This window comes from Sapajus apella, unplaced genomic scaffold (genome assembly GCF_009761245.1).
Source record: "Sapajus apella isolate SASKATOON/1434 unplaced genomic scaffold, GSC_monkey_1.0 scaffold2, whole genome shotgun sequence".
NCBI lineage: Eukaryota > Metazoa > Chordata > Mammalia > Primates > Cebidae > Sapajus > Sapajus apella.
This window is the reverse complement of record NW_022436942.1, coordinates 12,182,389-12,195,375: the sequence shown is the minus strand read 5'-3', so window position 1 is coordinate 12,195,375 and position 12,987 is coordinate 12,182,389. Positions and strand designations below refer to the sequence as shown.

Genomic DNA, 12,987 nt, shown 5'->3' with positions numbered 1-12,987 from the left:
CAAATCTTTCCCTATTTTAGGACATGAGAATAGCAGGGTAGAGGACAGTACCCTTTGATCTTAAATAGTCATTTCCCAAGGACAATTATGGTTCTCACGTGTTTGGCTGAGGCAGTAGTTGGCAGCAAGTAAACTGCAAAAGCTCCTCTCTCCCGTTTCTGAGAAATGTGAGCACCTTTAAATATTACTTACAAACAACAAAACATCAGGGCTCTTTGTAAACTTCAAAAGAAGTTGGAATTTGACTTTGTTTCTGGAGGGAGTTATTTCATTCAGGAGTGTTCATTCTGATTACAGTGCACCTTGGTTATTAAGGGCATCTGTCTGGTTGTGTTTGCTGGCGTATGTACTGTGGGCTGTTGAGCCACTCTTTGTGGGATTCATTAAGCCCTCTGTGGTTCCTGTCTCTCAAGTGGCTTTCTAGGGGGCTCTGCTCTAGAGGGCTTTTCCATTTACAGGTGCAATAAAATGTTTAAATTCTAAAAATTCTGAAGCAGCAAACTTTAGTGCCTTGCGAAAACTAACAATTCTTGAATTACTGCTCTTGCAGGCAGGAAGGCAACAGCTCATATTCAAGCCTTATTATGGCTGGGTGCAGTGGCTCATACCTGTAATCCCAGCACTTTGGGAGGCCGAGGCAGGCGGATCACGAGGTCAGGAGTTTGTGAAGCCCCATCTCTACTAAAAATACAAAAATTAGCTGGGCGTGGTGGCGCGCACCTGTAATCCCAGGAGGGATAATCCCAGCTACTCAGGAGGCTGAGGCAGGAGAATCGCTTGAACCTGTGAGGCGGAAGTTGCAGTGAGCCAAGATCACACCATACACTCCAGCATGGGCGACAGAGTGAGATTCCGTTTCAGAAAAAAAAAAAAAAAAATTCAAACCTTTTACTCAGAACTGTAAATGGTGCCTTCAGATTCTTTTAAAGATGATGAACATTTCAAACATTTTTCTTGCATATGTGATCTTTGCAAGGAAAACATTCTTAGTCAATTTTGTTTAGGTCTGATTGAGCATATCAAGGCCTTATCAATAAAAGATGTTTGAGCAGGTAAGGGTAACCATAGAAATTGAGGAACATGGGGACTAGCTTTCGGAAAACTTCCATTTTTTTTTTTTTTTTTTTTTGAGACAGTCTTGCTCTGTCACCAGTACAGTGGCTCAGTCTTGGCTCACTGCAACCTCCACCTCCCAGGTTCAAGCAATTCTCCTGCCTCAGCCTCCTGAGTAGCTGGGATTACAGGTACCTGCCACCACACCCAGCTAATTTTTGTATTTTTAGTAGAGACGGGGTTTCACCATGTTGGCCAGCCTGGTCTTGAACTGCTAACCTCAGGTGATCTGCCTGCCTTGGCCTCCCAAAGTACTCGGATTACAGGAGTGAGCCACCACGCTCGGCCATCAGAAAACTTCCAAGTTCTATCACCTTTATCTAGATACAATTTATTTATTTTATTTTTACTTTTTTTTGGAGACGGAGTCTCACTCTGTCGCCCAGGCTGGAGTGCAGTGGTGTAATCTCGGCTCACTGCAACTTCCGCCTCCCCAGGTTCAAGCAATTCTGCTGTCTCAGCTTTCCGAATAGATGGGACTACAGGCGTCCACCACTATGCCCGGCTAATTTTTGTATTTTTAGTAGAGACGGGGTTTCACTGTGTTAGCCAGGATAGTCTTGAACTCCTCACCTTGTGATCCACCCACCTCGGCCTTCCAAAGTGCTTGGATTACAGGCGTGAGCCACTACACTCCGCCTACCTAGATACAGTTTTTATAGGAGTTTGTCTGTGCTGGGGAAGGAAGTGGGCTTTAAGGAAGATAAGCAGTTAGGATGTAGTGGTGTCGGGGAGGCCAGAAACAACGTTCATGTCTCCTTTGTCATGGAAAGTTAGGAAGGTGGTCGTTAGGAAAAGACAGCCTTGGCTGGCATGGTAGCTCCCACTTGTAATCCCAGCAATTTGGGAGGCTCAGGTGGGAGGATCAATTGAGGTCAGAAGTTCTAGACTAGCTTGGCCAACATGGCAAAACTCCATCTCTACTAAAAATACAAAAATTAGCTGGATGCAGTGGCACATGCCTGAAGTCCCAGCTACTCAAGAGACAGGCAGGGGAATCACTTGAACCTGGAAGGTGAAGGTTGCAGTGAGCCGAGAGTGTGTGTCTCCAAAAAAAAAAAAAAAAAAATTACAGTGGCAATTGCTCTGCATCAAACCTATTTTTTCCCCTTGTAAAATGGAGAGGGCATCACTTGTTTGCTTACCTCATAGGGCTGCTGTGAGGACCAAATAAGACTGGGAATGCGCAATATCTTGTACATTGTAATTCCTGGTATAGCGTGAGATGGTATTATTTTCCAACTATTTGTTCCTACAGTAATGTGGCTGCTTCACTACTGGGCCAATGATAGATGCTTATCTATCATTCTAGAAGCATCGTGGGTACCAGTTTTCTAAGCAGAAAAGGATTTTTTTGTTTTGTTTTGTTTTAAAAATTCATGCTAAGGGAAGGAAATGGAGTTAAAAGCAAAACGTTGAAGATTCTTAGGGTGACTGGTAGGCCAGATCATTTAGTGCCTTGCCTTGTGCTTCCTATAAATACAGTCACAAAGTTCTTTCTTCCTTGACAAGTTAGAGCCCAAATGCTCAGAGCAGCTGGGACCGGGGATGCCCATGTTTTCATATCCACATAAGGCACAGAACAATGCTGCGTGATTCAAACCAGATGGCTGCGTGTTGCAGGGGCTTTGACCTTTGTTTCTAGTCCATGTTTTGAGGCACGTGGATTCTCCCCTAGATAGTAATCTCCTTGGAGACTAGACCGTATCTTCAGCTCACTTTGCATCTCTCTTAGCTGCAGGGCACAGCATTCATGGGACTAAATGTTTCATAGACATGTCTTGAAACAGCCAGTTGGGCAGCTTTGGTACAGTAAGATGCTCCTCTACAGAGACCCCTAGCTGCAGCTTGCTGCCGCTCCTGATGCAGTCAGTGCTCACCTTTGGCTGAACTCTTAAACAGGACCTTTGATGGTATTTCAGGACGAAGGAGAGGGGCCAGGATGATTGCAGGTCAGAGTGTTGTTATCCCCACTGTGCAGACCAGATGTGGCATCATGGGCTTCATCCTCTGTGGGAGCATTGATAGGGTGGCTTTAGGCTGAAGTCTGCCCTGATAGATGACAAAATGAGTAGTTACTCGTTCTAGACTGCTGGAAGGAACCTGGGTTGTCGTGTTGGTCTCAGGCCTAGTAAGCATGCTGCTCACCTAATCTGGGAGATGCTTGAAAAGGGACTGCGTGGAAAAGTACACACAGCAGTCCCTTTCTTAGGGACTTAAGTGGGAACACAATGAATTGTGCATCTGACCTACTTTCCCAGCGTCAGGAGGAGACAAGGGAGAAGTGACTGACGATCTTGATTTGGACAACAGGTGCCTTGGAAACCCAGCCAGAATCTTGGCGTGTCGCAGCTGCTGAGGGGCCGCTCTCCCGAGCTGCGACTCTCCCTTGCACCAGCTTTTGGGAGTTACAGAGACCCACTAGAGAGGCGGTTTTGGACTTGTGACTGGAGCCTGCCAGCCAAGAGTCCATTAAAATATTTTCCAACATGTGCTGAGAACATTTTAGCAACCATTCCAACAAAGAAGCTTCCACTTGGTTTTAGTAAGAATAGCTGGGAATCTGTTTATTTTTGTAATGTACACATTTTCCCCCACTTTGGAGACAATCTGAGCCTCTGCCACTAAACAGCTCTACCCTAACCTATAGTAAAAAGGGCTCCCTGGTCAGTACACCAGAAGCCAATACCATCATACTGGGTTTTTTGTTGTTTTTGAGAAAAGCTTTATATTATATGTAAGTTGACTCACAAGGAGATAGGAATGTCAAGCTCAAATATTTCTCCTTGTGCTGTCTTTAAGGCAGGCAGTAATTTTATTTGAAAAGATTAGACAGGCATGGTGGCACAGGCCTGTAGCATGCCTCTAGTCCCAGCTGCTTTGGGAGGCTGAGGCAGGAGGATCATTTGAGCCCAGGTGCCATTGCACTCCAGCCTAGGAGACAGACTGAGACCCTGTCTCCAAAAAAAGAAAAATTAAAAAAAAGATTTAGTCTGGGCACCATGGCTCATGCCTGTAATCCCAGCACTTTGGGAGACTGAGGTGGGAAATCACTTGAGACCAGGAGTTTGAGACCAACATGGGCAACATAGTGAGACCCCCTCCATCTCTACAAAAAATTTTTAAAAATTAGCTGGGTGTGGTGCCACGTATCTGTAGTCCCAGCTGCTCTGGAGGCTAAGGCAGGATTGCTTGAGGCTGGGTGGCTGAGGCTGCAGTGAGCCATGATCACAACACTGTACTCCAGTCTAGGCAATATAGCAAGCCCATGTCTCAAACCACCTCTGGAAAACCCCCAAAACACAGTGAGAGCCCCATTTCCACAAAAATGTAAAGGAGTTTGGGGTGGATACTGGGATTAGCAGATGCTTGCTGAAAGGAAAAGGGAGGTCTGGAAACTCCTTGGGCACATGTAGTTATTTCTTTATGCAAACTCATGGGTCACAGTTGCAAATCTGGGGAGTTTGTCAGAAATATGCAGTGGAAATTCAGGCTGTGACATCAGCAGACTCATTCTATGCAAAATCTAATTAGCTAGTTTCTTTTAAGATCTGCTATCCTGTAAATTCAAGAATTTTTGTTACTATTTTTTAATCCTTTGAGGGGACAGTTTTAGCTTAAAAATTTTTTTAATTATTATTATACTTTAAGTTCTGGGGTACATGTGCAGAACGTGCAGGTTACATAGGTATATACGTGCCATGGTGGTTTGCTGCATTATCACCCCATCATCCACATTAGGTATTTCTCCTTATGCTATCCCTCCTCTACCCCTGACCCTGACAGGCCCCAGTGTGTGATGTTCCCCTCCCTGTCCCGATGTGTTTTCATTGTTCAACACTCACTTATGAGCAAGAACATGCAGTGTTTGGTTTTCGGTTTCTGTGTTGGTTTGCTGAGAATGATGGTTTCTAGCTTTATCCATGTCCCTGCAAAGCACATGAATTCATCCTTTTTTATGACTGCATAGTATTCCATGGTGTATATGTGCCATCTTCTTTATCGAGTCTATCATTGATGGGCATTTCGGTTGGTTCCAACTCTTTGCTACTGTGAACAATGCTGCAATAAACATACATGTGCATGTGTCTTTATAACAGAATGATTTATAATCCTTTGGGTATATACCCAGTAATGGGATTGCTGGGTCAAATGGTATTTCTAGTTCTATATCCGAGGAATCGCCACACTGTCTTCCACAATGGTTGAACTAATTTACACTCCCACCAACGGGGTAAAAGTGTTCCTATTTTTCCACATCCTCTTTAGCATCTGTTGTCTCCTGATTTTTTAATGATTGCCATTCTAACTGGCATGAGATGGTATCTCACTGTGGTTTTGATTTGCATTTCTCTAATGACCAGTGATGATTTTTTCATAAGTTTGTTGACTACATAAATGTTTTCTTTCAAGAAACGTCTGTTCATATCCTTTGCCCAGTTTTTGAGGGCTTTTTCTTGTAAATTCGTTTAAATTATTTATAGAATCTGGATATTAGTGCTTTGTCAGATGGGTGGATTGCAAAAATTTCTTCCCATTCTGTTGGTTGACAGTTCACTCTAATGATAGTTTATTTTGCTGTGCAGAAGCTCTGAGGTTTCATTAGATCCCATTTGTCTATGTTGGCATTTGTTGCCATTGCTTTTTGTGTTTTAGTCATGAAGTCCTTGCCCATGCCTATGTCCTGAACGGTATTGCCTAGGTTTTCTTCTAGGGTTTTTATGGTGTTAGGTCTTATGTTTAAATCTTTAATTCCTCTGAAGTTAATTTTTGTATAAGATGTAAGGAAGGGATCCAGTTTCAGCTTTCTGCATATGGCTAGCCAGTTTTCTGAACACCATTTGTTAAATAGGGAATCCTTTCCCCATTGCTTATTTTTGTCAGGTTTGTCAAAGATCAGATGATGTAGATGTGTGGCGTTATTTCTGAGGCTGCAGGTTAAGATGACATATACGGGTATCAGTCTCACCAGCAGGTGATCACGAACTTCCTCTCAAAGACGAAGATTTAGAACTGTCATCTACTTTACTGTACTCCAGGAGCTAGTTTCCATGTCCCACACTTAAATCTTGTCTTACTCAGTGATTCCTAGCCCGTCAGTGGAGATCTCAGCACCATGCTTTCAGCTTGTCTCCTTTGGGCTCTTTGGTTGTCAGCTCTTGGTGTCAGCAGATTTTAGTGTACACATATGACCAGCCTTTTATATCCACTGGGGGTGGCTGGGCACAGTGGTTCATGCCTTATATCCCAGCATTTTAGGAGACCAATGCAGGTGGATCCCTTGAGCCAGGAGTTCAAGACCATCTGGGCAACATGGCAAATTCCCATCTCTTCAAGAAATACAAAAATTACCTGGGCATGGTGTTATCTGCCCATAGTCTCAGCTACTTGGGAGGCTGAGATGGGAGGATCAGTTAAGCCTGGGAGACGGCGGTTGTGGTGAGCCGATAGGGCCACTGCATCAAGCCTGGGCAACAGAGCGAGACCCTGTCTCAAAAAATAAATCCACTGGGGGTAGATTAAGATGATGAAACAAACACTACTTCTGTAGGGAATTTGGTTCTACAGGGCGGGGTCCAGTTTCAGTGGGAATAGCTGGGATAAGTTACAAAAAAATGGATCTAATGGAGTCTGTATTTCTCTTCACTCTGAGTCTCTGCAAGTGAAGCTTCTCCTTCTCCTTGCTGATGGTATGACTGTGATGTAATCAAATTCCCAATGTTTAGGATGGTAACTTAGTGATTTTATGGGTGTTCTGTACCATCTTGGTTTTCTATTAATATTTGGACGGTGATCACAGGGGCTCTCCTTTCTGTACCACCTTTCTCTAGTACTTAGACAAAGGCCAGAGGAGGTGGCTCAAAACGAAGTCTGACCTGGTGCCTCACCTAATGTTATCCTTTCCCTTTCCATCGGGTCTTGATATCTTGTCTTGAAATCTGGAAGCCCAGCGCCCACTTCTCTCAGGTTTCTTGGTCTTAGGTCCCAGGTTAAAAAGAAAATCTTACTTAAGCATTTAGGTCTACAATTGCTATTATTGGCCTGATCTAGCATTCTAGCCTTTCTGGAAGAGGAAGGAGAAACATCCAGCCAGGTGATCCCCTGCTACTGAACAGCTGACAGCTGTTGGGAGAGGCAATCCACTGTGAACCCCAAGCATGCTTGCAGCTCCTTGCTTTGTACGCCAAGAATGCAAGGTCCTGTGGTTTTTTGTTTTTGAGATATTCGAGTTTCACTGTTGTCACCCAGGCTGGAGGGCAATGGTGTGATCTTGGCTTACTACAACCTCCATCTCCTGGTTTCAAGTGCTTCTCCTGCGTCAGCCTCCCAAGTAGCTGAGATTACAGGTATGTATCACCATGCCCAGCTAATTTTTGTATTTTTAGTAGAGATGGGGTTTCACCAAGTTGCCCAGGCTGGTCTTGAACTCCTGACCTCAGGTGATCTGCCTACCTTAGCCTCCCAAAGTGCTGGAATTACAGGCATGAGTCACGATGTCCGGCCTCCTCATCACTTTTTATGCTGGCCATTCCTTAGGCTTGTCTGTAGTGAGCAGCTTCAGGGATAAGTTAATGTCTTCTTCTGGAACAAACAGCAGCCTCACTTAGTGCTTGCTATAACACAGCAGGCTCGGCCGGGTGCAGTGGCTCATACCTCCAGCACTTAGGGAGGCTGAGGCTGAGGCAGGCAGCTCGCTTCAGGTCAGGAGTTTGAGACCAGCCTGGCCAACATGGTGAAGCTCTGTCTTTATTAAAAATACAAAAATTAGCCAGGTGTGGTTGTGTGTACTTGTAATCCCAACTACTCAGGAGGCTGAGGCATGAGAATTGCTTGAACCTGGGAGGCAGAGGTTGCAGTGAGCTGAGATCGCACCACTTCACTCCAGCCTAGACGAAGGCCCCCCAAGCCTAACATTCTTTTTCCTCTAACAAAACCCACTGCATGTGCAGGCATCCATCTGGGCCCTCTGCATTGTACCTGTAGGGCTTGCTGTGCTGTAATCAAGTCCTTTGTCTTTATCCCAGGAGTCTCATGAAATAACAGACCTACTTAATTAGCTTGCAAGAAGGGTATAAATCCCAGGCCATGATAAATAACCTTAAAATTGTGATATAGCCAAGTCACCTGCTTTTCATTTTTAAAATTTAAATACTTTTTATAGTGACAGTCTTGCTATGTTGCCCAGGCTGGTCTTGAACTCCAGAGATCAAGCATTCTTCCTGCCTCGGCCTCTCAAAGTGCTGAGATTAAAGGCATGAGCCATTGCCCCTGGACCAAATCACCTGTTTTTCTGATAGTAATCTGACAGTTTTATGTCTAACACTTTTCTATGTGGTCTTCAGAACTGCCAAGATATGAGGCAACCTACAAGGTCTAGGGGTTGGCAAATTATGTCCTTGTTTTTGTAAATAAAGTTATTGGAACACAGCCACACATTCACTTATGTATTATCTATGGCTACTTTTGTGTTATAACAGCACAGGTAAACAGCTGTGACAGAGACCACATGGCCTGGAAGCTTACGATATTGGCTGTCTATCCTTTTAAGAAGTTTGCTGACCCCATAAGAAGTCATTCCCCATCTTGGGCAATGGACCACGTGGCAAAGCATCTTTGAAGGTGAGCTTAGTCTGTTAGAAAGCCAGCCAAGACCAGATTTTTTCTCCAAAGCTGTAAATGAATAAAGATTTATCAGGATTTTTTTTTTTTTTTTTTTTTTTTTTGAGATGGAGTCTTACTCTGTTACCCAGGCTGGAGTGCAGTGGCTGAGTCTCTGCTCATTGCCACTTCCGCCTCCCAAGATCAAGCGATCCTCCTGCCTCAGCCTCCAGAGTAGCTGGGATTACAGGTGTATGCCATCATGCCCGGCTAATTTTTTGTGTGTTTAGTAGAGATGGGGTTTTACTGTGTTAGCTAGGATGGTCTCACTCTCTTGACCTCATGATCCACCCACCTTGGCCTCCCAAAGTGCTTTGATTATAGGCGTGAGCCACCACACCTGGTCTATCAGGATATATTTTCTACATGGTACTTCATTCAGGGGTTATCAATCAGTAGGGGCCATGTATATAAGAGCTATACAGGTAAAGACTATAGGGTCTGTCTAGAAAACAGCCCATTTCCAGTACTAGGTGAGTGACTAAAACAAACTGTATCAGAAGAAAGCATCTTGTCAAAATTACTGCTTGTGAACTAAAACAAAGGACACATTCCCACTAGAAAGGAAATAAATTTTAATTCATTGAAAAGTGCAGCAGTGAACAGGGTCCTTTTGAAGGGCACTTTCTAAGTCAAATATTTGACTGAGATGACACAGAGCAAGGGCAGAATAAGGAACAGAGGATGAAACACAGGAAGTTACAAAATTCAGAGGGAATTAAGTGGTGGTAAAACTCAAGAACCCAACTCTACCCATCTAATTCCATTGGTGGATCAGTTGAAATAACTTTTGCTTTCTTTAGTATGAATCCTGGGACAACTTTCCTTTAAAAAGAACACTAAACCTTAGACACTTAAGAACAGCTCTCATAGAATAAGGTGATACTTCCATGGCTATCATTTTTTTGTGCAAGAGCCCTAGTGTTTGTTGTCAATTAAAATGTGTTTGCAGGCCAGGCGCAGTGGCTCACACCTGTAATCCCAGCACTTTGGGAGGCCGAGGCAGGTGGATCGCCTGAGGTCAGGAGTTCAGCCAGCCTGGTCAACATCGTGAAACCTCATCTCTACTAAAAATACAAAAACTGGCTGGGCGTGGTGGTAGGCGCCTGTAGTCTCAGCTACTTGGGAGGCTGAGGCAGGAGAACTGCTGGAACCCAGGAGGTGGAAGTGGCAGTGAGCTGAGATCGCTCCATTGCATTCCAGCCCGGCTGACAACAGCGAGACTCCATCTCAAAAAATAACAGCACCATATGTCAAATTCAAAGATGCTCAAAAGGTGTCATCTACTTTGTATGTGAGGGAGAGCTTTGTAACAGGAACTTGTATAAGGCAAACTATTCATTCCTAAGGCCTCTGTTGATTCCCAGTGTTTATATGGTTCTCTACTCCAAAGGGCACCAACATGGACCTCACCTTCTTAACATGGAAAATCAAAATCTAAATGAATACAAATAAAAGAAAGCAAGCTTCTTGCAGTGGGTCCCTTAAATACTATGAAAACATCAGTGCATTCTGTAGTCTGTTAGGCTATAAAGTGAGGTCTCTTTATGAAAGACGATTTTAGCACAGATTCAGAATGAAGCCAGTCCAAGAAAAAAACTAAAACTGGAAGCTGTTTGTTTGAAGGCTAGATAGGAAATATACGAAAACTAGAAGAGTGTAGAGACAGGGGCACACCATATCCCACCACTGAAGCACACCCAGTGAACTGAATGTAAGAGCAGTGTGGCAGAGGTGCTATCAGCAGCTGACTGTGTCACTCTTATGACTTCTGCTCTCAGGAACCAGCATAAAACTGAATAATATGACATCACAGTCCAAGACCTGGTAAGAGTTGGTTTCTTTTTATTTGGAAATAACTATGGTCAACTTTCATTAATGTGGAAGTTGACTGATAATGTTAAGAATCAAAGTGAAAAAGAAAGCCGAAACCCATATTCAACAATGTAGTTTGCTTTTAGTTACAACATTTTTTTGAATTTCCTTCTGTAAAACATTCACAGCAGAGGTGTTCATTTCACTTGCCTAGATACCACCACAGTTGCTGGGATCATGTGAGGTAAAGTAATAAATCCAATGGCTGTTTACCCAACATGACTATCTGCAATTCTGATAGAAAAGCTACTTTCAGCCATGTCTTATCAAGTGCTTAAAGCTGGACAGAAGACTTTAAATAAAGCTAAAATCGCTTATCGCCTGAGTTGAGTAAGTTATAAACCACAGCTCTTCCTCCTCCCCTGCTGTCTCACCACAAATTAGCCTTCTTGTGAAGAAAACATTAGAAATGGAATTGGTTTTTGAGCCAAGAAACCTAAAAATTTAGGTGTTCTCGGCCAGGTGGGTGGATCATGAGGTCAGGAGTTTGAGACTAGCCTGGCCAACATGGTGAAACCTCGTCCCTACTGAAAATACAAAAAATTAGCTGGGTGTGGTGGTGGGTGCCTGCAATTCCAGCTACTCAGGAGGCTGAGGCAGGAGAGTCCCTTGAACCCAGGAGGCTGAGGGTGCACTGAGCGGAAATTGCCCCACTATACTCCAGCCTGGGTAACACAGCAAGACTGTCCACCCCTCCTCCCTGCAAAAAAAAAAAAAAAAAAGTAAAATTAAAAAAAATTTAGGTGTTCTCAACAGTGAAGAAACCTAAATAGATGTGATTTTGACGGGGGAATACTGAATGGGGCCCTAATCACACAAGACTCCAAAAACTCAGGAAGAACCCATCTAAAAGGGAGAAGGCAGGGTAAAGTAGTTGATACTTCACATCAACTACAAGAAAATTTTCCATCTTAAAACAAATGAACAGAATGACAGAAAAATGCAGAGAGAGTCAATGACTTCATGCATGCAACTGAAACTCAAGCTCCCTGCTAGAGAGACACTTCCTTCCTTTATCCCAGGTACAGCCCTTCCACCTGTCTATTCAAGAGCACTGTCTTCAGAAGACACAACCTTCACCAACTCTTGGCAGTTCTTCCCTGGTGATGTTCCTACACTTTACTTTTCAGACCTCAGAGGGAGTCTCAAGAGAAGAGACCTTTCCTCAGTCCTTCCAGTGTTAACTGGCACTCCCTGTGGTTGGCAGCGACTGGAAAGTAGATGGCTATCACCTTCAAGAGCTACCTGGAATTGGCCTTTATCACAAGCTTGCTGCTCTAATTCAATGCAGCACCAGCCTAGAATTCCCCCCGCCCCCCCAAAAAAAAAAAACCGAACAGAGCTTGGGTAACATGTTTTGAATTTGCAACCTTACCACACTGTGATGGACATCATAAAAAATATATCTCTACTTATCTATCAACAATGGTACTTGTTCTTACTTGGGTGATTCAGCTCTGATGGTTGCTCTTCAAGCCATGTGATGTTAGTATTTTTGATAGTGAGGTGCTCAATGTGAAATGCTACACAGGTCCTTCGATTTTAGGTCAAGCTATATCCAAAGGTAGGGAGGGGAGTGTGTGTCCTAAAGTACTGCCATTTATCTGAATGGATTTACAAATTCAGACTTTAACCACATGAGGAATAATCAAGAATTGCGGCCCCAGGACAGAAAGAATATGGTGAGAACAAATACCTCAGAGTGTCCTTATCAGCTGAAGAAGAGACCAGAGACGGCCACTCCTGACACACAGGCAGAGTTCACAGTTGAACGCATTGCACGAGGAAGTCAGCCGATGGGGTTGCTGTTTCAAACAGGACTGAAAGCCAGTCCAGAAACTCTTCCAGGTGTGGTCTTGAAGACTAGCTACAGACACCTACTACAATCACTTCATCAGAAAGAGGCGTGCAGGGATCCAACTGAAGAGGCTGTGTGAGGTCACTACAGAAGATGTTTCGAAAATCTTCGGGTCCTGACACTGCCATGATTGCTGAACATGAGACGGGGGTCAAACCTGTATCTGGGGAGGAAAAACCAACTGTAACATTAATTCTCTCTAGCTTCTCACTCAGAATATTATTCAGTGGAAAGGACAGCAGAAAGGCATGCAAAAGAAACAAATCACCAGACGGGACTCTAGTGAGAAAGTCTATGGTACAAAACATAGCACTCGACAGTTCAGAACATTTCCATCCCCAGTCAGCACACAGTCACACAGTGCAACTCAAGAGGAGAAAGATAAGTAGGTTAGTTTTGAAAGGTGTCAGAAGGCAGCAAGATTTTTTTTTCTTTTGAGGGAGTAGGGGTGGATCAACTGCTGCACTATTACAGTGCTTGTG

The 12,987-nt window shown here is 43.9% G+C and overlaps 1 protein-coding gene across 1 annotated transcript in view; it reads right to left on the bottom strand.

Moving 5' to 3' along the window:
- Positions 1 to 9,329: 9,329 nt before the first annotated feature.
- Positions 9,330 to 12,987, bottom strand: part of GNS (glucosamine (N-acetyl)-6-sulfatase) — a 43,130-nt gene continuing 39,472 nt past the window's right edge. Inside the window, exon 14 of the mRNA XM_032288435.1 lies at positions 9,330 to 12,668. Within this exon, the coding sequence (XP_032144326.1) occupies positions 12,590 to 12,668 (79 nt within the window). The 3' untranslated portion in view covers positions 9,330 to 12,589. The remainder of the gene's footprint in view (positions 12,669 to 12,987) is intronic.